Raw genomic sequence first — 20,490 nt, forward strand, 5'->3', positions numbered from 1 at the left:
GTACCTGAAAAAAGACAGATGTAGACTAATGGAAAAAAATAAATAAATCCTCCTATATGTGGTGAAATGATTTTTGACAAGTGTATCAAGACCATTCAATGGGAAAGGACAGTCTTTTCAACAAATGGTGCTAGGAAAACTGGATATCCACATAATATGAGATTCTTTATGGAAAGTTCCAGCAAAGCAAACTTAAAAAGCCCTACATAGTCAATTATCATTCTTGCTGCACTTATGTAAATAATCAAGCAAAATCTAATGAGACTACACTTATTTTCTAAACAAGAATCAAAAAGGGGGATGACTCTACAGAGACATTTTATGTTTCAATGGAAAACTATTGCACACTCATATGAGTCATTAGATTCTAGTCCTGTTCATTATTTTTGAGCTATTTTTTCACCTCTTGGTAAACTACATTTTACTTTCGATTTCATCAGCCTATAACTTGGACTGGATTCTGCCATCATGCACATTTTGTCAGTACATACCAAATTCTCAATTCTTCTAGCTTCCTTCAATATCTGGCTAACAACTCTGTAAATTAACATTTCCAATTTTTCCCACCCTCCTGACTTGGCATCACTTAGGACTAAAACTGCTCTCTTCCCAAAGTCCTGCAAGCTCAAGCTGGGTAGCTTGATAAAACCCTCAAAGAAATCACCACAACAGATCATGTATAGGCAATCTTCACATATTGAGTTGCTGCTGTGTATCCCATACAGAATGCTTTGACTTCAACACCTAGGAATCTTCTAAACTAGCTGCCCTACTGCTAAATCACAACAGATGGTTCAGGTGCTCCTTAATGGACAAAAGGTGACCAAATGGGAAATGGACTTGTATTGTTCAAAGGAGAAAAGAATGTCTATTCCACACAGGGAACTATATTCAAAGTCCTGTGATAAACCACAATAGAAAAGAATATGAAAAAGAATGTGTGTATATATATATATATATTATATATATATATATAATATATATATAAATCACTTTGCTATGTAGCAGAAATTAACACAACATTGTAAATCAACACTTCAATAAAATAAATTTTTAAAATAAAATAATGTCTATTATTTCCTTGATCAACAGAAGGGACTGACAAAGACTCTTTCTTTAAATCTTTTTTTTTTATTATTTTTGGCTGTGCTGTGTGGCATGTGGGATCTTAGTACCCCAACCAGGGAACGAACCCATGCCTCCTGCAGTGGAAGCATGGGGTCTTAACCACTGGGCCACCAGGGAAGTCCGTGGACTCTCTCTTTGACAAAACTTTAGACAGGATCTTCTGAGACCTCTTCTCAACTAAGCTTCAGCTTTGGGCTTCAGTGCCTGTCCTTGCAGAATTCAGTTTTAACAAGAATCCCGTTAAGTATGCTTAGAGAGAATCCTCCCACCCTTAATACCTGGAAATGTTCACCAATGTTCATTGCAGCACTATTTACAATAGCTTGGACACGGAAGCAACCTACGTGTCCATCAACAGATGAATGGATAAAGAAGATGTGGCACACACAAGCAATGGAATATTACTAAGCCATTAAAAGAAACAAAATTGAGCTATTTGTAGTAAGGTGGGTAGACTTGGAGTCTGTCATACAGAGTGAAGTAAGTCAGAAAGAGAAGAACAAATACCATATGCTAACACGTATATATGGAATCAAAAAAAAATAAAACGGTTCTGATGAACCTAGGGGCAGGACAGGAATAAAGACACAGACGTGGAGAATGGACTTGAGGAGAAGGGGAGAGGGAAGGGTAAGTTGGGAAGAAGTGAGAGAGTAGCATGGACATATATACACTACCATATGTAAAACAGGTATCTAGTGGGAAGCAGCTATATAGCACAGGGAGATCAGCTTGGTGCTTTGTGAACACGTAGAAGGGTGAGATAGGGAATTTGGGAGGGGGACACAAGAGGGAGGGGATATGTTGATACATGTATACATATAGCTGATTCACTTTGTTATACAGCAGAAAATAACACAACATTGTAAAGCATTTATACTCCAATAAAGATGCTTTAAAAAAAAGATAAAAGAAAAAAACATGAATGGGATGGGGAGAAGAATCAAAACTGAACTAACTACCCAGGTAAGAAGAGCCTACAGGAAAGCTGGATGTGATTATCTGGACAGCAAAGGAACAGCAATGAGGGAATGATGAGGGCAATAGGAAGAACAAATAAAAGATGCCCTCAAATAGAGAAAAGGAGCTGCAGTTCCCCTTTGCCCATTATCAGCTACATGGTTTAAATGAAGAATTGCCTCTGATTGGGATTTAGGCATCTTTGAGAATTCTGGCCTCCACACGAAAAAAAAAATAACGACTTGCTAATTACTATCTGTAAGGCCCAAATATTAATTACATGTCAGTTCAAATAACTTAATGGTACTAATGCTCTTTGTAGAGATTCATAGCAGCTATATTTTGTGAAACTATATAAGGTAGGAACTTTGTGCAATAATATGAAGTACAGCCATATATGGAATGGTTCCTGTTTCTGAGAAAAAGGAATTATCATGGGAGAGACATGCATGAAGAAATAATTTCAATAGAACGTGATACGTGATAGGTACAAAAAATGTATTCAACATAGGGAATTAGTATAAAAGAGTGAAACATTTATTATTTTACTTTAATTCTGAGGTATAAAAAAATCCTTATTGCTAAATGTGTCCTTTATTGATGGGTTTTATGCTTTCATTCATGACTTATTTGTTCTGTTCTCAATATTTTACAGCATCTTGTACTATTAAAAAACAACAGGCCCAAAATGCAATCTTTTATGCTAAGCCTCATGTCACCAAACTAAGACATAATTACAATTTCTGCTCTCCCAGAAACGCAATCTTAATCTGGTCAATCAGGAATCAAATGATCAACACTAGTTAAGTAATCTACCTGATAGATCCCTGTTATCCCCTAAAGGAAAGTAACCTTGCAATAACCAACCCACTTTTTTACCAGTAATATTTCCTTATTCCTGCTCCCCATTCCCTATAAAAGTCTTCATTTTGTACAGCTCCTTGGAGCTCTTTTCTATCTGCTAGATGGGTTCTGCCTGATTCAAATCAATTTTTGCTCAAATAAACGTTTATAAACTTTAATATGCCTCAGTTTATCTTTTAACAGTAGATATACCCACCATGCAATGCAAAATTGTGAGTGCAAGTATAGACTGATCAACTCATGAAATCAATTTAGAACATGTATTCACATGATAGTGGGACTCACCGAGGATTCTTATTCTACAAAAGTGTTGGTTTCTAATTTTTGCTTTGTTTTTAATTGAAAAAGTATGTGGAACTTTGCCCAATGTAACTGGCAATTAATTACTTGTACCATTATTGGGGATACATGGGGAATATACAAATATGGAATTATAGCTGGATTTTGCTGTGGTCTACATTATGTCATTAGTTTGGGGATATCATTAGTTAATTCACTACAGCACTCATTCACTCCACAAATATTTCCTGTGTCAGCCACTGTGCTGTGTACTAGATTCCTAGAGATTCAGGCATCTGGTGAAGAAACACAGATAGATAGAAAAATGCTAAAGCATTTACTGTCTACCTGAGCATTCAGTAAATGCAATTTTTCCAGATGATAGCTAGGTTTGATCTAGGGAAGACTAATCTTTCATTTCTGATTATTTTGCTACTTGTATCTGGAAGCGTTTCCAATATGTGCTAATGGGAGAGATTTTATGGAAGCGAATCAATAGTCATAGTACATTAGAATAGAAGGCAAGGGAGAAAAGTGAACCCTCTTGCACTGTTGGTGGGAATGTAAATTGATACAGCCACTATGGAGAACAGCATGGAGCTTCCTTAAAAAACTAAAAATAGAATTACCATATGATCCAGCAATCCCACTACTGGGCATATACCCAGAGAAAACCATAATTCAAAAAGACACATGCATCGTATATTAACACATATATGTGGAACCTAGAAAAATGGTACAAATGAACCAGTCTGCAGGGCAGAAATAGAGAGACAGATGTAGAGAACAAACATATGGACACCAAAGGAGGAAAGCGGCGGGGGGGTGGGGGGTGGGATGAATTGGGAGATTGGGATTGACATATATACAATAATATGTATAAAATAGATAAGTCATAAGAATGTGCTGTATAAAAAATAAAATTAAATTTAAAAAATAAAAGCATTGCTTAGAAAAAAAGAATAGAAAGCAAGGGATATGTGAAGAATGGGATGAAAGAACAAATAAAGAGAGATAAACAGTTGCCATAAACACCAGTGTCTATCACATAGTAGGCATTCAATAAACACTGGGTGAATCAATGAATGAGATGGAGAGAATTGTAAGACTGGTCTAAAGAAAAGGAGAAAAGTGTTGATAAGTCAAGACAGAAGGAGGCAGAAGACAATAAGACCCGTAAGAAAATGAAAATAAATGGAGTTTAGACAGAGGAAATTAGGTATATACTTCACATCAGGAAAAGGAATACTTTTACATTATCCCTAAGGTAATATATTTTCCTTACATGCATCATAGAAATATATGAAAGATCTTGGTTCAAGAAACAGGCTATTTTATTCCAAGGGGAATACTGATTTCTCTTTTATACTGTTTTATGTCCTTGTGCTGCCAGTAGAGATCAACAGGACCCTGTATCTGGGATATTCCAGAGGTTACTCAGAGGAAAATGTATGACTATGTCCATGAACTAAAGCTGCTGAGAGACTCTAAGCTCTGCGAGGAAAGGAATTTTTGTCTGCCTTATTCTCTGCTGTGTACTGACCACATAATACAGTGCTTAGCACATAGGAGACAAGGAAAATGGGCATCCTCTACAAGCTGGAAAAGGCAAGGAAACAGATTATCTTCCAGAGCCTCCAGAAGGAATCCAACCCTGCCAATATCTTGTTTTAGCTCCATAAGACTGATTTTAGACCTCTGACCTCTTAAACTGTAAGAGAACAAATTTGTGTTGTTTTAAGCCACTATGTTTGTGGCAATTTGTTACAGCAGCAATAGGACACTAATGTGAACAATTCCCTGGTTCCTTACTCATGGTGAGATAACTGAAAGACTGTTCATATATCAGAAACCCAGCAGCATGGAGCAAGTTGGGTGAGGGGGTTGCCAGATTCATATGTCAGCTTTAATTTATTTTCTGTACATTAAAATACCCCTGAAACAAAAATTATTATCCCATCTTTCATATATTGACAGAAATGCTAAGAAAGGGCAATATGTTCCTTGGGAATTAAAGATGAATTTGACCTCAGATATTCAGATCTTGAGAAAACAATAGAAAAAATATTCAGTCTACAAACTTTATTTCTAAAAGTTTTTGAAGTCAGCTTCAAAACTAAAAAAAAATAAATAATTTTTAAAGGACAACATTACATATAGATGGTAAATTCTTTCGGCCTCCAGCAGTACTGGTTCAAAGCAAGCATAATCTGAGAATAATCAAAGTATCTAGGTTAGTAAGTACAGTCATGATTAATGTATAGAACCTACATGAATTTTTTAAATATATGTACACACACAGATCTGGACTTAGGAATAAAAGCATTTTGATATGTATTGAAAGTTAAAGCTCCCCACTATTCTAGAGTATAATAAAAATTATTAATATATAGAATTGCTTTAAAGATTAATGCATAAAGTTCAAGTTCTGGGACTACTGAAGTGGAGTGTAACATGGTTTTGTTTTATTTTCTAATGGACATCTTTCTCCTTCAGCCAAAAAGCTCATATAATTTGAAGTTGCTTCTGTTTAGTATATACGTATTATCTATTTGTCAAAATATACGTGAGTTTAATATTAAAGTTAAGTTTTCAGGTGCTGAATACTTTGCATTAAGTATGGAAATAAAAAATGTCTACTATCATCCACGTGTGCACGTTTCTACTCTATTTAACTCTCTACATATGATTATATTAGGTGATATTCCACTTGGTTTCTGAAAATAAAATGTATTTTCTTCTAATAGCATGAATGTGAAAGGAGAAATTTAAATACCTAAATAACATCTTAGTGATTAGTTACTTCATTCACCATGCCAACTTCTCCTCTGTTTAGCTCAGTAGGCCTCTGTCATGGTAATAGCATTGTAGGAACAATGCTTTTCTGTGTATGGTTTCCTAGCCAGGTTCAACTTCATCAAGGACTTCTGTTAACATATCCAGTCTCTTTGCTCTTCATGCCCCATCTCACCCCTCTGCTCCAGTCATTATAAAGCACTTAGTCACTGAAGCACAACATGATCTCAGAGTTCCATTGAAGGAACAGTTACTGAGTTACCACAGGGTGCTAGGTACATTGGCATTATCATGAGCATAATTATGATTATCAAGATTACAATGATAACAGTAGGCATTATCATTAATGAAATGCCTATGACTTGGTAAAGGGTGAAGAAGCAGAACTCTTAGATGTGGTACCAAACTGCCTCTGAGGTAATCAAATTAGTTTCTCTGTGACCAAGGTAGTTTTTGATGGATCCAGCACAAATGACTATTCCTCACAGTTTGTAGGATTTATTAACATAGGGCATCATGCAACGAGCTAGGGTAGGGGAGAACTGTGACTAACCAACCAACAGACTGATTGAAAAATAATAATTATTATTTTGTTTTGTTTTTTTGCGGTACGCGGGCCTCTCACTGTTGTGGCCTCTCCCGTTGCGGAGCACAGGCTCCGGACGCGCAGGCTCAGCGGCCATGGCTCACGGGCCCAGCTGCTCCGCGGCATGCGGGATCTTCCCGGACTGGGGCACGAACCCGTGTCCCCTGCATCGGCAGGAGGATTCTCAACCACTGTGCCACCAGGAAAGCCCGAAAAATAATTATTAATTGTGGATATATCCCCTTTGACTTAGTATTATATTATATTTGCCAAAAAGACAGATTTTCAGCTAGGGGAAGTATGGAAGGCTCTAGTAAACAACAGAAGAAAGCCCACAGTCAAGTGCTGTAGGAGATGCCATACAGAAAGTAGTCTGCAGTCTGCAGATTGGGTTAAAAAAGTGGCTGGAAGTGTCTTTTTGACTAGCAAAGAGCATGAGACCTAAGGAAAGAAGTAAGGAAAAGATATCATGCTGGCAAAAGGAAATGAATGCTCTTTCTCCTGGATAAATCATGATGAGCCTACATGAAGCCAAGGCAGCCAATTCGTAGTGGTATGGGAAAAGATCAGGATAGGTCAAAAGAAGCAGGGCAATTTTGAGTATCCCAGTGAGAATCTCCAGAAGACATAACACGAAAGAAGCTTAGAAGGGAGGTCTCTCTTTTTTTTTTTTTTTTTGCGGTACGCGGGCCTCTCACTGTTGTGGCCTCTCCCTTTGCGGAGCACAGGCTCCGGACGCGCAAGCTCAGCGGCCATGGCTCACGGGCCCAGCTGCTCCGCGGCACGTGGAATCCTCCCGGACCGGGCCATGAACCCGTGTCCCCTGCATCGGCAGGCGGACTCTCAACCACTGTACCACCAGGGAAGCCCAGGAGGGAGGTCTCTTTACATATTTATAGATTATACTCTAGCTGACAGACTTCTCCACAGAATGTAAGTCCCACAAAGGTAGGAAATACAAGAGGTGTGTTCAGTGTTTAATCTATAGCCCTGAGTGTAATGCCTGGCCCTTTGTAGATACTCAAATATTTGCTAAATGAATAAATAAATGAATGAGGATCATTACCAGATCTAGAATTTCTTAGATCTGGGGCAGGGATCAGGGTTTACCAGTTTTATGCATACATAAGTAAATTAACACTGTTTTATAAAATACTTATAAATATTTTTATTCAGAATATAAATATTCTGAATATAATAGACTATTGTCTATTTTTCAGATATTATTATGAGTACTGATATTTGGAGTTTGATGTTGAACACATGCACTACACCAGCCCAGCCACTTTCCATGATACTTTAACTGAATTGTACTGTCACGTGTGATTTGAATGAACCATTTCAGTCCTATTGAAGCCTGTAACAGAATCAGTAGGATGCCCAGCATGGCGGTTCTTTTAGCTTATTATACATCAGGTAGAAGAATGTAGTGATACTGGAAACAGAATTCTAAATAGTTCAATAATTTTTCAGAGACTAAATATCCTGGGCCATGCTGTCAACTGTTTTATATATGAAAAGTGTCCTTTAGCTTATAAAATGCAATGTAACTTGGCCAGGAATAACACAGCTTAAATTTTTAAAAGTCAACAGTGTAAAATGATAAATAGAAACAGATATTGAGGTACCAATGATGTAATCCACAATGCAAAATCTCCATAACTGTTCTTACTGGATGATGCAGCACCCTCAAGTGTAAATAGATTAGGATGTCAGGCCTGCAGGTTTGTGGAAGGTAAGCTATGCATCACAGAAAAGACCAAAAATATATGCTTTATCCAAACTGCAGCTTTCCACACTCAATTTGTTCTCTGACACTTTATGAGAACTGAGCTTACCAGATAGTTCACCACCATTCACAAAAGGAAGAAGAGCAGGTTTTCAGGAAGAGATAAACAATGAGCTTAGTTTTGGACATGTAAAACATAGGTACCTGTGGAACATCTATATACAGAGATCTTGTGCAAAAGTTCCAATACTGACTTCCTCAGCCTTTGGAGCTTACTGCCTCAGCCATGATCAGTTTTGTCCACTTATCAGAGTGTGCTACACAGATATGATCATTCCAATGTGTGCCATGACCTAAGTATGTTTGAAAAGCACAGGTCCAGTGGGAAACTGAATCCATGAGTTTAGAACTCATGAGATGATGTCTGGACTAGTGATTTTTGAGTGCTGAAAGCAAAGAGGTGCTAGTAAAAACCACAAAGAGGAACTTCCACTACTGGCCATGTTGGAGTAACTGGGACCAGACCTCCCTCCTGTTGTAATAATTAGAACACAGGACAAAATATATGAAATAGCTGTTTGTAGTCATTGAACAACATACAGTATAAGACTATGACTCTGAAAGAGGGCAAAAAACAAGAATAAGCCCTACCATCTCCATAGCTTGCTACCTGAAAACACTTCCTGGATGGTAGCATGGGGAGTTAGAGCTCAAGCTGAGCATGCAAGTCTTGCTCAGTTGAAGAGACAAAGATCAAAGTTCAGAGTTCAGAGAGGTTCAAAGTTCAGAGAGGCTGAGGAAACTAGAATTTGCAGGGCAGAGTACCAGAGAAGAGGGAGCTATGTAAAAATAGAACTGAAAAACCCCTATCTATGGGTCCCCTTGAGTCTGTTATTGAATATAAATCCTAGTGCCTAGGATGAAAATCCATGAGTCTAGGCAAAGAAATACCAAGAAGCTTTAAGATGAAAAATACCCAGGACTCATAAGCTGGCAAATGTTTAAGTTCCAATAACTAAGAATGAAGAGACAAAAGAAGTCAGATCTTAGATGTAAGGCTAAACTAGCCAGGAAAGGATACTTTATATCTATCCTAACAAGCTTAAAAATATCCTCAAATGGATCAAGCTGGTCCACAAATAACTGCCTGCAATACAAAATTCAACACTCTTAAAAAGAAGTCAACGAAATTGAAACACTCAAGTCACGATGTCCAGTATCCAACAAAAATAAAAATCAATCATTAAGAAAACATGTAGAAGAAGAAGTGAAGGGGGGCAAAGATAGCATGCTGGGAAATACCCAGACAAGATTTAAAAGGTAAGAAAAAGAAAAAGGACCCGACAAGAGTCACTTGAAAGCAATAATACAAGATGTTAGAAGAATCAAGAGACCATTGAGTCACAGAAGTCATGTAGGGAGAAAGTTTCGAAAAGGAGAGAGTGGTCAACAAGGATATCAAGCAAAATAGAGACTGAAAAGAGTCCACTTGATTTCACAAGAAGGTGCCTTCTAAGACTGGCCAGAGTAGTTCCAATGGAGAGGTTGGGATAGAATCCAGATTGCAAAGGGTTTGAGGAGTGAATAAGATGTTTCAAGGCAAGATGGTCTCTGACTCAGGATAGGCAAATAAGTGTACATTTTATGTTTGAAAATATTTTTAAAAATATATTCTACAACCTTCTTTAGCAATGTCTCCTTTCTCTTATAGCCACATTTCTTCCTAATAAACAGACAACTCCTAAAAAAGAATTATGAAATAAAAATTGTTACCAAAAAAGGCATTCAGCAACTTCTGAACCTGAATATTGCTGCCCACGGTACGGTACAATCCCTCTGTCTTGATCCCTAGGGAAAGAAAACCAAGTCAGTTTTATTTATATAGCTAGAGCTTTCATCTCCCTCAGGGTAGAGAAAGTAGGTACTTACACAATGGAGTCAGTTCAAACAGGAAAGGGTCTCCCTACTCTCTCCAATCTCTCCAGCCCTCCCCTGCAATAGGGGAACAGTCCTGAAACATCTCTGCAAATTATTATTTTCATACTTTCATTTGGATTGTACCAAGTCCTCAACCTGAACAGAAAAGAACACACTCTATAGTAAATAGAAGAAAATGCTCAGGTGAGTAGCAGTGGATGGCTGAGAATGGTGTTACCATCTTGTCAAGGAACTAGGGTTTAGTTGATAAAGGAGCAAATATGAACCTTCAAATTGCCCCTGAGCAGTGGTATAAAGTAAGAGAGGCCTAGAGTGTGGCAGATGTGAAGCAAACAGCCATTTTTTGCATGGAGAAAGATTGAAGCAACTTTAAAAAAAAAAAAAAAAAAAAAGAGGCCTAGCTCATACACTATACTTGCCTACATTCAAGATATTCTCAGAGAGAAACAAGAGAGTATCGTCAACCTGGAAAAATGCTGATGCCACATTTGCCTGAATTTAACTTTGCCCCCCAAAATTTTTAAATCAATATGTATTGTGGCAGAAACTGAACTCTTGTTTATTTAGGATGGAACTATCATAACACTACTTGAAGAGTGCCAGATAGTATTTGAGAATATTTTATAAGCCACTTGAAGCTCTTTATCTTTAAAAGCAGGAAACCACAAATTATCCAAACATGGTTAAATACCACACTGATTTGCAATTTGCAGAAATTTTTAAAATTGTGTCTAGTACTCAAGATTTATAAACAGTCTCCTTTCCTAAAACGGGTCCTGACTAATAGATGATATCATTGTTCCTTTAGAGAAATTGCCCAGGAAAAATTCAGAATGACCAGATTTTGCCATTTGCAGCAACATGGATGGACCTGGAGGGTATTATGCTAAGTGGAATAAATCAGACAAAGACAAATACTGTATGATATCACTTACAGGTAGAATCTAAAAGATAAAATAAAACTGGTGAACATAACAAAAAAGAAACAGACTCACAGATACAGAGAACAAACTAGTCGTTGCCAGTGGGGTTGGGGGGGAGGGGAGGGGCAAAATAGGGGTGGGAATTAAGATGTACAAACTATTATGTGTAAAATAAATAAGCTACAAGAATATATTGTACAACACAGGGAATATAGCCAATATTTTATAATAACTATAAATGGAGTATAACCTTTAAAAATTGTGAATCACTATGTTGTATACCTGTAACATATAATATTGTACATCAACTGTACATCAATAAAAATTAAATAAATAAATAATAAAACCATGTTTAAAACAAAAGAATGACCAGATTCAAACACTGCTAAGGCTATGGTTCATATCCTACCTTTGGTCTCAATGATATTGATGCACTTCCTAACAAACTTGAACCCCACTTCGTTCAGCTCCACTGTTTCAAGCAAAAGAAAGCAGAGTTAGATTCTGCTGTAATAAGCCTCACCTACCAAGCATTCAATGATCTTGCTAAGAGACTGCAGTGAGAGAACTAGGGGTTTGGTTGCTCTTCTTCAATCAGCCTTAGGTGGAAAGATTCCTCATTCAGAGGAGAGGGTGGTTAGAGTTTTTACTCTTATAACACAAAATGCTTTTACTTGACCCTTTGCATTATGTCTGCTTTAGGCATGAGCTACATCAAATGTGAAATGTGAGGCTGGAAATGCACACAATTTCTATCAATGTGTCTAGAAAAAGAAGGATATAATGTGTTTCTTTATATTACTATTACTACCCCACCCATAAGCTAAGATAAAGTGACTTCCTTAATTCAATCAATAAACACCTTTTAAAAAAAATAGGCCTGAACTTCATTCCATACAGAGGTATCCACAAATACACTTGCATCAATATTACATATCATTGATGATAGCATTTACTGTGATTAGGACAACTAACAGTTCATAATATCAGTAGATCAGAAATTTGACTCACTTTCTTCCTGTTTCGTTATAGGGCTGTGATAGATCTACAAAAAAAGAGACAGAAAGAGCCATGGTTATTGTGATTCACTATAGGTAAGTACAGCAAATACTAAATATCTTTCCCCAAAAAAGCCATCAAAACCATTAGCAACTTTAAGGCTTTAACAGGAAAGAAAGTGGGCTAAACAGAATCATCTTTGCCTAGGTCCCTAGGAACAGTTGGATTAACAATCCCTGAAGATTACACTGGATTTCATACAGTTCACTGCAGTTGTAGCCTACTCATCTTAGACATTTACTTATGTAAAGCTTAGAGAATTTTTCTGATGGAGCAAGAGAGCATGAGAGAAAGAAAGTGATTTTCTCATGGATACCTGGGTAATTGGCATTGGTGGTAAAATTTAAATATTCCTAACACCAACCTCCCCACCCAGAGACCTTAATGAGTGTTTCCCTGTAGAAAGGCAAGTGCCCATCTGAAAGAGATCCATGCATTCACCAAGATTTCTCTGAGCCATCTTGAAGTATGCATTGTGATAGCTATGTGAGAGACCAAAGAGGAGATCCTTGACTCTTGAAGCCTAGTCTTGGCTCTACCTCTACCTCATTATGAAACTTAGCCATGTCCTTTTCATTCTCTAGACATCAAAGTTCATATCTCTAAAATGATCAGGGTTGGAGTAGATGTTCCTTCAAGTCCTGATCTTCTTTGACACTTTAAGCAAAGGCAAGCATACTATGTATAAGATCAGTGAATTGGGGGGGTTAATAAAGCAGTGACAACGTCAGTAATGTGAGGGTGCAGGAAATAAGTCCTCTATATGCCATCTGTATAGTTTGCTTTAACAATCTCTCCTTTTAAAAGAAAATTTTCTCCCTATGTGTGTATGCCAATGGATATTTCAGTGAGAGAGGTTTCTGTGCTTGGCCAGCCCCTTTTCACCACTGCTATGTACAAGATATTTGTGAAACGTCTCTCATAATCAAGTTGGTAAGGATCTACATACAGTGGGCCCATGTTCTAATATCATTCTCCACAAAAAAGCCATCTGTATCCTTTGATTTTTAAAACCCTAAAGGGAGAGCAATTTCAGGAGAGGGCATTAAGAGTAAAATGCCTTACAGTATTGTAAATTAACTATACTTCAATTTTAAAAAGTAAGAAGAAAGAAATATGAACAACAACAAAAAAGAATAAAATGCCTTGCTGAGCTTCCTACTATCCTCCTAAAGAAATATCACAGGCATGTAATAGTTAAGCTCCAGGTTTCTGGGAGGGGAGGAAGGGGAGAAAGGCCCTGGCCTATATTTTCTGGATGACAGTCCTCACAACACCACTTCTCTCCTGCTACCATCTTGGTTGCTATTAATGCAATCTGGCATCTGGGCACTCCTCTTTAGTATCCAAGGCACTGAAAACACACAGAAAGAAAGCCCTGTAATATATTTCCCCTCTTAGCAAGCTTTTGCCTTGCATAAAGCAAGAAGATTGGACTGTATCCAAACACTGTTGAATTTCAGTAGGTTTGTACCCAACCTTCAGACCAGTCACAAGCACCTCAACCTAATATAGTACATTATGGTTGACAAACAGGCTTTCAATTGATTTTTCAAATCAGCTCTGTGAGGTAGGTAGAACAGAAATTATTAAAGCCATTTTACTTAAGAGAAGAGAACAGTCTCAGAGATTAAATAACTATCTCACGGTCACACAATCACTGAATGGCAGAACCAGATCCAAATCTAACCTTTTGGGGTTCCAACACTAGGAAGCTGATATTATTTCATATGCCACGAGAAGAAACCTACACAGAAGATACTGAAGAGAGAAAATGCTTTTCAGTGACCTCTGACTGTTCATATTGATCTTTCTATGATAATCACTAGCCTTTTAAAAGTATTACTCATCATCATATGTAACAGTGTTCTAAATGGAGTGGTGCATCCTGAGATATAGGATGGCAATGCCATCTCCTGCCCTTAAAGAGAACAAACTGACTTTGGGATGTAAGGGAGGGGCAGCAAAACCATTTTGAATAAAATCTTAATAAATGCTTGTTCACAACCATGGAAATTATTTTCCATCCTTATATATGAACACACATTAATGTTATAAACTGCAAAAAGGCTTAATTTTCTTTCTTAAGAAGATTTTGTGGGCATGGCTGCATAATCTAAGACCACAGCAAGAAGCTGAGAGACCTGGATTCTAGGCCCATTGTGATGCCTTTCTGAGAGTGATTCTAGAGAAGTCTTTCACCCTTACTGGAACTCAAGTTGCCTAACTTGTTAAACAAGAAATGTCAACTCAACAATTCCTTCTACCTCTAAAATTTTGAGTATCAAAGATCTATCACCATTTAATTATCCTGGACCCACTGCTACCACTAGAGTGATTCATATACTGGATTATGTTGCTGAGGTTTCCCCAGGATAACTTACAGGTTCTTTCCCATCCATGGCCTCCATCCATAGTCTTCTGTTAGCTTCTGAAAGGGCTTGCAGAGTGATGGTTCCTGGCCTAAGGAAAAAATGACAAGTTGAGAGCAGAAAAGTCACCTGAGAGAATGGAATCTTGTGACCTAGGGTCCCTCTCAGCCCTGGGAGATATCAGACCGAGCAGGCACAGGCATATAGATTTCCAACTTCTCATAATCTTTTTTACTCAGAAAAACAATGGAACTTAGAGAACAGTAACTTTGGAAACACTGGTGGAGGTGGTATCTTGGTGGCCTCATGCCAGAGTTGGACAAGGAAATAGGAAGGCAGATACTGACACCTCACCATGATACACACTTAAACTGGCCCCACCTGTGCCTGAGCCAAACTGAGGCTCGCCCTGCCTCTCTCTCTTGGAAGCCAGCCATTTGGTCTGGGCTCTAGGGGTTCTGAGCATGTTCATTATGGGCACGTTCATCCATCAGGGAAAAGGCTTGCTACTTCTACCACCTAGGATGTCCAAGGAGCATTTCAGTTGGAAATAACTCAACAACATGCACAATGGCTCAGCCACAGGGAGGAGGCCTTTTGGCTGATTTAAGCAATCTTATGAATAACAATGACAACTAATAGTTATTGAATGCTCACCAGGTGCCAGGTTCTTTTCTAAGTACTTTATAGGTATTAATTCATTTAATCTACACAGGAAGGCTATAAAGCAGGGACTATAGTAATCCCTATTTTATAGAAGGGGAAACTGAGGCACAGAGAGGTTACCTAAGTTCACACAGTGGGTAAATATAGAGCCAGGATTTCAATTTAGGAATTTTGGTCCAGCAGCCATGTTCTTTCTTAATTAATACACTATAAGGCCTCTTCTGCATGGCAGATGACTTCAAATCCAATTTTATTTTACTTACTTGCAGTAACTATGACTACATATCCAGAGATACCCCAATTTGGTATATTCTGTTCTTTTTAGACCTTCAAAACCAAACTGGAATTTGGGGATTGACCATATTATTGCAGGTATAAGGTCTCTTCCATTCTCTGCGTAGTTGTGCCATTATGAGATGCTTGTTACTCTCACTCCTTCTATGTTAAGATGAGACCTCTCTCAGACTCATGAAATGACAAGAGCAATTACAAGAGAGTTCAGTGGAAAAGTCACTGTGCCTCAGTTTCTTTCTTCCAGTTCTGATATCATGAGATTCCTGTTCTACCTGTCCTTCTGTCGCTTATTCCATTAAAGTACTCCTTAAAAAAGTAAAGAAAAGAAAAAGAAAGTCATTAACTAGAATGAATCGTTCTTTTTTCTGCTCTTTAGCTGTTTGGGCACAATTACACTTTACAGGATTTGCTACTGAACTAGGGGTATTAGCTAACATCGTCATCAGTTAATGAAAAGGAATTCTGAATTCTAGGTGTCCTCGGGAGCTTAAAAGCATTGTGACCACCTATCGACCCATGCCAATTAAAAAAAAAAAAAAAAGGAAAGCCCCCAAATGATTTTTTTTTAATGTTATCACCAATTAATCTTCAGCAGATAACAATGAAGTACCATTACAAACGTTATTTATCTGGTCTTAGAGTTCTTCTGGCTACACTATAAAGTCCTGAGGTTTATATTTTTATTTATTTATTTATTTATTTTTTGCGGTACGCGGGCCTCTCACTGTTGTGGCCTCTCCCGCTGCGGAGCACAGGCTCCAGACGCGCAGGCTCAGCGGCCATGGCTCACGGGCCCAGCCGCTCCGCGGCATGTGGGATCCTCCCGGACCGGGGCACGGACCCGCGTCCCCTGCATCGGCAGGCGGACTCTCAACCACTGCGCCACCAGGGAAGCCCCCCCCCAAATGATTTTTAAGCCAGAATCAATTGAAAACCAGGACTTGGGCACTAGATTCTTTCAAGTTTACCTTTTCCTAAGAAATATCCAACATTTTGGATATATCTTATGGGGCTAGAAAGTCTAGAAATCTTTGTAAAAACAGCTACGCAGCTGAATCCTGAAGCCAGAAGGAAGGAGAGCAAGCAAATGGGCAACAAACATAAAAGCAGATGCTATAGACTAGATAGGATGTTAAGCCCATTCTAGATTCAGTTTCCCTACTTGGGAAACCAAAAAGCTGGTATGTGTCCTCTCTTGACCATACAGAGAAGCTGAAAGAATAAATAAGTGACTATTCAATAAGCATTTGGAGATTCTTGGGTGCTACCAAAAATCAAATTCAAAGAAAAATATTGCTAAGAACAAGACGACAAAGTAGAGAGTACTGACTTCTAGTCCAGGCTTTTCCATTATGACTTTACACAAATTCTTTGCCCACCCTGAGGTCTGAGTCACTCATCTAAAACGAAAAGGCATATATAGCATATTTGCAGTAGAGTCCAGTGGTTAAGAGAATGACTTCGAAACTAGTAGTCCTGGATTTGGATCCTAGCTCTAACATTTAATAACTGTATAACCTACATGCTTAACTTTTTTCTGTCTCCTTGACTTTGTGAAATTGGGATAGTAACACCCCCTACTTCAGATGACTGATGAAAACTAAAGGAAATTATACACTTAAAAGGCTGAGAATGGTGCCTGGCACATAGAGGTACTCAGAGAATGTTAGCAGTTGTTGTTGTCATCATCATCGTCACTGTTGTCATTATTACTATTATTATTGCCCTTCAAGTTCTGATGGCCTATGAGCCTGTGGCTTCAAATATTGGTAGGAACACTAATAAAAAAGTTATCCTCTATTCTGGAAATAGAAAAAGGGACACAAGAGTCCTTTGTTCTATCCCACAGGGAACATGAGTAAAGGTACCTGATGTCTACTGGGAGGCCTGCCGCTGCCCCTTATATCTGATTGACCAGCCAGGAAAGCAAATGCAGATGTCACATCACTCAGAAAACTCCACATACACAGAGGTACCTGAGCATGTGTTCATTATTATATTTGACCCTCTATTTCACAACATATTTATTCTCCTTATAATAGACAATGGAATAAAATTAAAAAGAACATGGGGTGTGGAGACCTACAGACCAGGGTTTGAGCACAGCCTTGCTACTATGTGACTTTGATTAGGCAAGGCAGTTAAATATATACAAGTCTTAGTCTCCTCACTGTTAAATGAGGGAATGTTTTTTAAAGTGCCCAATATTTTGCATCTAAGTTCATCAGTGATATTGGCCTGTAGTTTTCTTTCTTTGTGACATCTTGCTCTGGTTTTGGTATCAGAGTGATGGTGGCCTCGTAGAATGAGTTTGGGAGTGTTCCTCCCTCTGCTATATTTTGGAAGTGTTTGAGAGGATAGGTGTTAGCTCTTCTCTAAATGATTGATAGAATTTGCCTGTGAAGCCATCTGGTCCTGGGCTTTTGTTTGTCGGAAGATTTTTAATCACAGTCTCAATTTCAATGCTTGTGATTGGTCTGTTCATATTTTCTCTTTCTTCCTGGTTCAGGCTCGGCAGGTTGTGCATTTCTAAGAATTTGTCCATTTCTTCCAGGTTGTCCATTTTATTGGCATAGCTTTGCTTGTAGTGATCTCTCACATTCCTTTGTATTTCTGCAGTGTCAGTTGTTACTTCTCCTTTTTCTTTTCTAATTCTATTGATTTGAGTCTTCTCCCTTTTTTTCTTGATGAGTCTGGCTAATGGTTTATCAATTTTGTTTATCTTCTCAAAGAACCAGATTTTAGTTTTATTGATTTTTGCCATCGTTTCCTTCATTTCTTTTTCATTTATTTCTGATCTGAACTTTATGATTTCTTTCCTTCTGCTAACTTTGGGGATTTTTTTCTTCTTCTTTCTCTAATTGCTTTAGGTGAAATGTTAGGTTGTTTATTCCAGATGCTTCCTGTTTCTTAAGGTAGGATTGTATTGCTATAAACTTCCCGTTTAGAACTGCTTTTGCTGTATCCCATAGGTTTTGGGTCGTCATGTCCCCAATGTCATTTGTTTCTAGGTATTTTCTGATTTCCTCTTTGATTTCCTAAGTGATCACTTGGTTGTTAAGTAGTGTATTGTTTAGCCTCCATGTGTTTGTATTTTTTACAGATCTTTTCCTGTAACTGATATCTAGTCTCAGAGCGTTGTGGTTGGAAAAGATACTTGATACGATTTCAATTTTCTTAAATTTACCAAGGCTTGATTTGTGAACCAAGATATAATCTATCCTGGAGAAAGTTCCATGAGCACTTGAGAAAAATGTGTATTCTGTTGTTATTGGATGGAATGTCCTATAAATATCAATTAAGTCCATCTTGTTTACTGTATCATTTAAAGCTTCTGTTTCCTTATTTATTTTCATTGTGGATGATCTGTCCATTGGTGAAAGTGGGGTGTTACAGTCCCCTACTATGATTGTGTTACTGTTGATTTCCCCTTTTACGGCTGTTAGTATTTGCCTTATGTATTGAGGTGCTCCTATGTTGGGTGCATAAATATTTACAATTGTTATATCTTCCTCTTGGATTGATCCATTAAAAGGATCATACACCATAACCAAGTGGGGTTTATTCCAGGAATGCAAGGATTCCTCAATATACGCAAATGAATCAACGTGATACACCATATTAAAAAATTGAAGGAGAAAAACTATATGATCATCTGAATACATGCAGAGAAAGCTACTGACAAAATTCAACACCCATTTATGATAAAAACCCTGCAGAAAGTAGGCATAGAGGGAACTTTCCTCAACAAAATAAAGGCCATATATGACAAACCCACAGCCAACATCGTCCTCAATGATGAAAAACTGAAACCATTTCCACTAAGATCAGGAACAAGGCAAGGTTGCCCACATTCACCACTATTATTCAACATAATTTTGGAAGTTTTAGCTACAGCAATCAGAGAAGAAAAAGAAATAAAAGGAATCCAAATGGGAAAAAAAGAAGTAAAGCTGTCACTGTTTGCAGATGACATGATACTATACATAGAGAATCCTAAAGATTCTACCAGAAAACTACTAGAGCTAATCAATGAATTTGGTAAAGTAGCAGGGTACAAAATTAATGCACAGAAATCTCTGGCATTCCTATACACTAATGATGAAAAATCTGAAAGTGAAATTAAGAAAACACACCCATTTACCATTGCAACAAAAATAATAAAATATCTAAGAATAAACCTAACTAAGGAGACAAAAGACCTCTGTGCAGAAAATTATAAGACACTGATGAGAGAAATTAAACATGATACAAATAGATGGAGAGATATACCATGTTATTCGATTGGAAGAATCAACATTGTGAAAATGACTCTACTACCCAAAGCAATCTACACATTCAATGCAATCACTATCAAACTACCACTGGCATTTTTCACAGAACTAGAACAAAAAATTTCACAATTTGTATGGAAACACAAAAGACCCCGAAGAGCCAAAGCAATCTTGAGAACGAAAAATGGAACTGGAGGAAATAGGCTACCTGACTTCAGACTATACTACAAAGCTAAAGTAATCAAGACAGTATGGTACTGGCACAAAAACAGAAATACAAATCAATGGAACAGGATAGAAAGCCCAGAGATAAACCCACACACATATGGTCACCTTATCTTTGATAAAGGAGGCAAGAATATAGAATGGAGAAAAGACAGCCTCTTCAAAAAGTGGTGCTGGGAAAACGGAACAGGCACATGTAAAAGTATGAAATTAGAACACTCCCTAACACCATACACAAAAATAAACTCAAAATGGATTAAAGAACTAAATGTAAGGCCAGACACTATCAAACTCTTAGAGGAAAACATAAGCAGAACACTCTATGACATAAATCACAGCAAGATCCTTTTTGACCCACCTCCTAGAGAAATAGAAATAAAAACAAAAATAAACAAAT

The 20,490-nt window shown here is 37.7% G+C and overlaps 1 protein-coding gene across 8 annotated transcripts in view; it reads right to left on the bottom strand.

Annotated features, from left to right (window-relative positions):
* The window catches only part of OPHN1 (oligophrenin 1), a 671,055-nt gene that overhangs the window by 274,698 nt on the left and 375,867 nt on the right, over nucleotides 1-20,490 (bottom strand). For 7 of the 8 annotated variants that reach the window (XM_028482255.2, XM_028482256.2, XM_028482254.2 and 4 more), the window contains 4 exons: nucleotides 14,647-14,725; nucleotides 12,215-12,248; nucleotides 11,613-11,675; nucleotides 10,116-10,190 (listed from right to left, as the gene is read on the bottom strand). In XM_028482255.2, coding sequence (XP_028338056.1) covers nucleotides 10,116-10,190; nucleotides 11,613-11,675; nucleotides 12,215-12,248; nucleotides 14,647-14,725 — 251 coding nt within the window. The remainder of the gene's footprint in view (nucleotides 1-10,115; nucleotides 10,191-11,612; nucleotides 11,676-12,214; nucleotides 12,249-14,646; nucleotides 14,726-20,490) is intronic. The other variant, XM_055081887.1, reaches the window with a different exon arrangement.

Source organism: Physeter macrocephalus, chromosome 21 (assembly GCF_002837175.3).
Source record: "Physeter macrocephalus isolate SW-GA chromosome 21, ASM283717v5, whole genome shotgun sequence".
Taxonomy (NCBI): domain Eukaryota; kingdom Metazoa; phylum Chordata; class Mammalia; order Artiodactyla; family Physeteridae; genus Physeter; species Physeter macrocephalus.